This window comes from Blastomyces gilchristii, assembly GCF_000003855.2.
Source record: "Blastomyces gilchristii SLH14081 genomic scaffold supercont1.7, whole genome shotgun sequence".
Classification (NCBI taxonomy): domain Eukaryota; kingdom Fungi; phylum Ascomycota; class Eurotiomycetes; order Onygenales; family Ajellomycetaceae; genus Blastomyces; species Blastomyces gilchristii.
Genome location: NW_003101676.1, coordinates 2579079 through 2585616, shown reverse-complemented (window position 1 = coordinate 2585616; position 6538 = coordinate 2579079). Strand labels below are relative to the sequence as shown.

Below are 6538 nucleotides of genomic sequence, written 5' to 3'. Positions count from 1 at the left end.
TGCATACATCTATAATTGAAGAATAATAATAATAATAATAATAGAGAGATTATCACAGCTAGACTGATTACTGAAATCATAAATTTCACATTTAATCTCATTTAGTCTGATCTCATACATTTCTTGACGTGAATTCCGCTGGGACTGACTATTAAAAAAACATGTAAAGTGACTATATATCAGATCTTAAAGTGAAACTATGACTTGAAAAAAATAAGAAAGTGATTTCATTTAATCTCATTTAGTTTCATTCTTGATATAAAGTTACTATTTTTAGACATTTTAAGGTTTTTTTTAGACTATTTTTAATTTTTTAAAAAGTAATGCTTTTTGATAACAGTCAAATGAGATTTAAAGTCATTTAAAGCAATAAAAATAATTTAAATTGAGAAGTGAAAATCATGATCTCATTTGAAAAATGTGATAAGAGTAGACAGTAAGTCTCACTGAAACAGTATAAGACTACTATTTAATATTGCCCAGGTGGCCGAATGGTTAATGCGGCCACCTGGTAGCGCCTTGACGTGGGAAACCAAGGCGCGTGGGTTCGAAACCCGCAGGGGATACATTAAATCCGGAACTCAAGCACCTCAGGTTTCTAATAAATACAGAGGTGTACAAATCGCTTCAATGAATCGCTCTATGTTTCTGGGCTGGGAAGTTATTATCACATGTATCTAATTGTCACTCCTTTGTATTTTCCTATGTTCTTGTTATCTTGGCGTGGTCTCAACACCTGTATTTCCTCCTGTATAACCAACACTTGACCTGTATTTAACATCACGCAAGGACTCATCATAAGCTCCGCTTGCATATGAGTATAATGGAAGAATAATAATAATAATAATAACTATTTAATATTAAAACTGTGTAATGAGATCAGTTGAATTGATAATAGAACTATTAAAAAATCTGGTTCTGGTCTCAGACACGGTCACACAGTCAGTCTAGTCACAGTTAATAGCCGCAACAGCTGTAATAGCTAACCTTTTCTGCTTTCTGATTTGTAAGTGTATTCAGACGCGGCTACATTATTATCCAGCAGCCGCACAATCTTCTGAATAATAGTATTAGTGATAATTCTCTTTCTCTCTCTACAATTCTTATTAATCTCTCTATTATTACTACTAATTCTTTCTCTCTCTTCTTCTCTAATCTTCTAATCTTGATAAATATTCTGAGTTCTCAGACTTATAAAATAATCACTGAAACAGTAAGTTAGAGTTAATGAAATAATTCTCAGATTTATTCAGAGATCAATAATTATATAGACTTTTAAATACTCAGTATCTGATTACTCTGAAATTTCAACTCTTAAATATCAGATAATTAATAATAGTATTTTTCAGATTATAACTAATCTATAAACCTTAATTTATCAGTTTAGTGATATGATTAATGAGAGTAATATAACTAGAAATAAAGACTAGAAACTTAGTTTAATTAATTTAAGAGAATTTAGATAGAAGTGTTCATAATTTCTAATAGAGAATAATACTAATAAATGAATAAGACAGTTTTTAGAATTAGTAATTATATAGATTAAATTCAGTGATATTATTAATATAATAATTGATTTTTTCAGTTTATCACTTATTTACAGTGATTTCATCATTCATTCATCATTATACTATGATTTACAGCTTGATAATCTCACTGATTGAAATGATGAAATAATTATAATTCAGTTGTGTAATAACTCTACATTCTTCCTGTAAGAAATATAGTGATGAATCACATGATCTAGAGAGATTATCATAATTAATAGCTGTAACAGTTGTAACAGTCAATCTTTTCTACTTTCTAATTCATAAGTGTATTCAGATGCAGCTACATTATTATTCAGCAGCTGCATAATCTTCTGAATAATAGTATTAGTGATAATTCTCTTTCTCTCTCTACAATTCTTATTAATCTCTCTACTATTACTACTAATTCTTTCTCTCTCTTCTTCTCTAATTTTCTAATCTTGATAAATATTCTGAGTTCTCAGACTTATAAAATAATCACTGAAACAGTAAGCTAGAGTTAATGAAATAATTCTCAGATTTATTCAGAGATTAATAATTATATAGACTTTTAAATACTCAGTATCTAATCACTCTGAAATTTCAACTCTTAAATATCAGATAACTGATAACAGTGTTTTTCAGATTATAACTAATCTGTAAACCTTAATTTATCAGTTTAGTGATATGATTAATGAGAGTAATATAACTAGAAATAAAGACTAGAAACTTAGTTTAATTAATTTGAGAGAATTTAGATAGAAGTGTTTATAATTTCTAATAGAGAATAATACTGATGAATAAATAAGACAGTTTTTAGAATTAGTAATTATATAGATTAAATTCAGTAATATTATTAATATAATAATTGATTTTTTCAGTTTATCACTTATTTACAGTGATTTCATCATTCATTCATCATTATACTATGATTTACAGCTTGATGATCTCACTGATTGAAATGGTGAAACAACCATAATCCAGTTGTGTAATAACCCTACGTTCTTCCCGTAAGGAATATAGTGGTGGGTCACGCGATCTAGGGAGATCACCGCAGCCAATAGCCGCAACGGCCGTAACGGCCAACCTTTTCTGCTTCCTGATTCGTAAGCGTATTCGGACGCGGCCACATTATTATCCGGCGGCCGCACGATCTTCCGAACGACAGCGTGTCAAATGATCATAATAATAAATAACTACTCTAAGATCCTAATAAACAGCGTGCTGCTACCCTTGCACCAAGGACTTCTAAAATTCCTTATTAAATTCTAACCAAGAATAAGTCATAGCGAAGGTTTATAACTCAACATCTTGCCTGCCCTGGCCTGGTAGGAACGGCGTCACAGAATGGACAGCCGAGTACAACAGCTACTGGCTGAACTCGAAGAACAGAAACGACTACGAGAAATTGCGGAAGCACAGGCGGAAAAGGAAAGAGGACTACGACAAGAGGAACAGCGACGACGCGAAGAGGAACAGCGACGACGCGAAGAAGCAGAGAGCCTTACTGCAGATACCCAGCTTACCACATTTCTACCCTTTCTCTGTAACTGCCATGAGCTCTTACTCGCAATCCGCATCGTGACAGACCCGACAAGAACCACCCAGGGTACTGTAACCAAGCCAGCTAATCGGAGGGTTCCTTCGCGCATCATAATATGTGACAAGTTCTTTGCTAGGCAGGAGGCAGTCTGGAGGATTCTCAATGATCATCCATTGTTTCTGATGAAAAAGCAGTTTCCGTCAAAACATCAGCTTGAGTATGTCTGCAAGGTCCTCAGCCCGATCACTGCGGAATCGGATCTTCGATACTATGAACGAGAGACGGTGGAGAACCAGGTTCGCAATATCGTCGACCGGATCACTGAAGATGTAAGTCTCAAAGAGGCATTTGGACTGCGAGGCTCAATCACCTTCAATAGCCATACAAATGTAGGACGTCCACAGGAGAGCTCGCTGAGTGAAGGGGGGGAGAACCTGTCAATCAACTCAGAGACTGCACCATCGGCCAAAGCTAAGGGTAGAGGTCGGAAGAAAAAGAAGGAGTCCGCCACAGTCACAAGAGGGCAAGCGGATCGCTTCTGTATCTACCGCCGGGATGGCGATGATCACATCCCCGCCATCGCGATCGAATATAAGGCGCCTCACAAACTCACGCAGGCCGAGATGACCACAGGACTGAGGGAAGAGATCCGACCCGCCCGGGATGTGATCAATCAGGAGTCTGAGGATGTTACCTTCTGCTGTAGAAGACTTGTCGCCGCGGTCATCACCCAGCTCTTCTCCTACATGGTGCACAAATGCGTACGATACGGCTACGTCTGCACCGGAGAAGCCTTCATCTTTGTGTACATCCCAGACGATCCATCTTCAGTTCAGTGTGCGCTTTGCATACCGGGTCGGGATGTCAAGGGGACCGACGATGATGATCTCCAGGGGACAGCCGTCGCGCAGGTCCTGGCATTCACCATCAGAGCATTGACCTCGCCACCAGTTCCCCAGCAGTGGAGCGATGCCGCTGATGAGCTTGATATCTGGCCCGTGGAGTATTCCGACATCCTAGACCAGACTCCACCTGCCGCTCGCCTGAAACATGCCTCCCCATTATACCGCGGCAGACGCCCTCACAATCTTTCTCCCTTCAGGATGACGCTGCGATCCGGATGTCGGCCCTCTGAAAACAAACCCCGACCGACAAGCTCCCCCTCGCCGTCTCCTCCCTCATCCCCTTCCCTTACACCGCACTCCGGGCCCCGTGGCCGAGCCAGAAGGGGAGGTCACATCCAGTCTGCAAAGCCCAGAGGGACTCCAGGACATGGGGAGGGCACCCAGCGGATGCCCAATGCTATTGAGACACTGACCATCAAGACTCGCCCATACTGCTCTCAGCGATGTCTCCTTGCGCTTAGGGACAACACCCCTCTTGATCCCACATGCTCCAACTACGAGGATCACAGGAAGCACCGGATCAAGGCAGGCGAATTCCGTGCTCTTGTCCAGAAGCAACTTGCCACAGATCGTGGCCCAGACGCTGACTGCTGTCCACTCTACAAGGCAGGAAGTTGTGGCGCGCTGCTCAAAGTGAGGCTTTCATCGCATGGATACACCTTGGTCGCCAAGGCCGTGGAATGCAAGCATAAGCATAAACTCCGACATGAAATGAAGGTCTACAATGAGCTCCGAGATCTCCAAGGCGAATGCATTCCGGTCTGTCTTGGTTTAGTGAAACTGGCGCCGGGGCGCCCCTATTACTATGATGAAAAAATCCACACCCACATTTTACTTCTAAGTTGGGCAGGAGAACCAATTGAGAAATACAGGAAACTGAACCACACGGCGGTCGCGGGATCCACGGTAGATGCCCTCGAAGCCATTCACTCTAAAGGAGTTACCCACGGTGACGCGGAACCGCGGAATATGCTGTGGGACCTAAGCCGCCAACGTGTGGTCATAGTAGACTTGGAGCGATCGACTATACGGAATCCTCTATCCTCCGTGTCTACTAACTCGAGAAAGGATAGGAAATTGACGAATGATGACTATAGCAAAGAGCTTCAAAGGGTCAAGGCTTTATTTGAGGGTAATGCGGAGTCATCGTTGTAGAATTCTTTATTCCGCGACTTAACCCAGTGTTGTGATTGATACTTTCCGTTGTACTTTGGAATATCTGCGCCTCTATAGTTTCCTAGATTTTGTTTCACTAATCTCGCTATACATGTAGTTAATCTCCTTTCCCGGAAGACCTTAACAGTATTATTAAATAATGATTAGGAGAAAGCTTTCTTAGACTTTGGTCATCTAGTTTTCTATCCCGAGCAAATTTCATGTGATTTTGATGTCTCTGCTCGGCTGCAGGCGGGCACCCCGCCGTTTTTGAATCGCGCTGCGATCGAGCCTTCGAGAGGGCTGAGTGAAGTGGGGGAATTATGTCACGTGAACACAAAGGTTCTCTTGTTGGCTGATGCACTACATTATTGACTAGAGAGTCTTAGATACAATCAATATTACTATCTTTAGAATTAAATCTAAGCGCAGAGCGGACTTAGATTGGCAAGGAGCTTTCCCGGGTAAGAGCATGTCTGAGCAATAAACCGGCCCGGTTCAGAGTGCTGGTGCAGGGAGCTTCAATAGGTTAGAAGCACGGGAAACAAATGCGCTTGGGGGTGTGCTTAAGATTAAACCAGGGGGCGGGCGCGAGGGCCGGGATATCACGTGACGCTCCGGGGGGGTCTTTAACGAAGTGTGGTTAAGGGCCTTAACCGGGGAAACAGGCCGGGCCGGAGGTGCGGGCGCGGGGGACGGCCGGAGAGTCACTAGAGCAGTCCGCAGCGGGCGCAGTGCCCGGTGTCTAGAGAAGGTAATAGTCCAGCATGGCAATGTTAATGTCTTGATAAATGCGGTGACAAGACCTCACTTGACATGCTTAGACAGTTCTCAATAATAGAACTGCTTCAAACACACTTCTCTGATCAGTCAGTTAAAGCTATATCTCAATTCTTCTTTCTATATTTGCGGAGTGTCACTGCTGTCTACTCAAGTATATCCGCAAGAGAAGGATATTTTACATATATACATACATACGTATAAATACTTATTATTATTATTATTCTTTCATTATTATTATTATTATTCTTTCATTATTATTATTATTATTATTCTTCCATTATACTTATATGCAAGCAGAGCTTATGATGAGTCCTTGCGTGATGTTAAATACAGGTCAAGTGTTAGTTATACAGGAGGAAATACAGGTGTTGAGACCATGTCAAGATAACAAGAACATAGGAAATACAAAGGAGTGACAATTAGATACATGCGATAATAACTTCCCAGCCCAGGAACATAGAGCAATTTATTGAAGCGATTTGTACACCTCTGTATTTATTAGAAACCTGAGATGCTTGAGTTCTGGATTTAATGTATCCCCTGCGGGTTTCGAACCCACACGCCTTAGTTTCCCACGCCAAGGCGCTACTGAGTGGCCGCATTAACTATTCGGTCACCGGGGCATTATTCTTCCATTATAGATG

General features: G+C 41.1%; 1 protein-coding gene and 1 pseudogene across 2 annotated transcripts; both read left to right on the top strand.

Annotated features, from left to right (window-relative positions):
* The first annotated feature begins 477 nt into the window (after positions 1-477).
* Positions 478-566, top strand: BDBG_17031 (annotated as a pseudogene). Its single transcript has one exon. The product of its transcript is annotated as a tRNA-OTHER (tRNA).
* Positions 567-2722: 2156 nt separating this feature from the next.
* On the top strand, positions 2723-6084 carry BDBG_04360 (uncharacterized protein). Its single transcript, XM_002625445.2, has one exon. It carries the CDS (start codon positions 2856-2858, stop codon positions 5109-5111), a length of 2256 nt encoding a protein of 751 aa, XP_002625491.1. The 5' UTR covers positions 2723-2855; the 3' UTR covers positions 5112-6084.
* The last annotated feature ends 454 nt before the right edge of the window (positions 6085-6538 follow it).

Excerpts from the sequence above, each read along its gene's own strand:
- BDBG_04360 (XM_002625445.2), top strand. The coding sequence starts at position 2,856 with ATGGACAGCCGAGTACAACAGCTACTGGCTGAACTCGAAGAACAGAAA.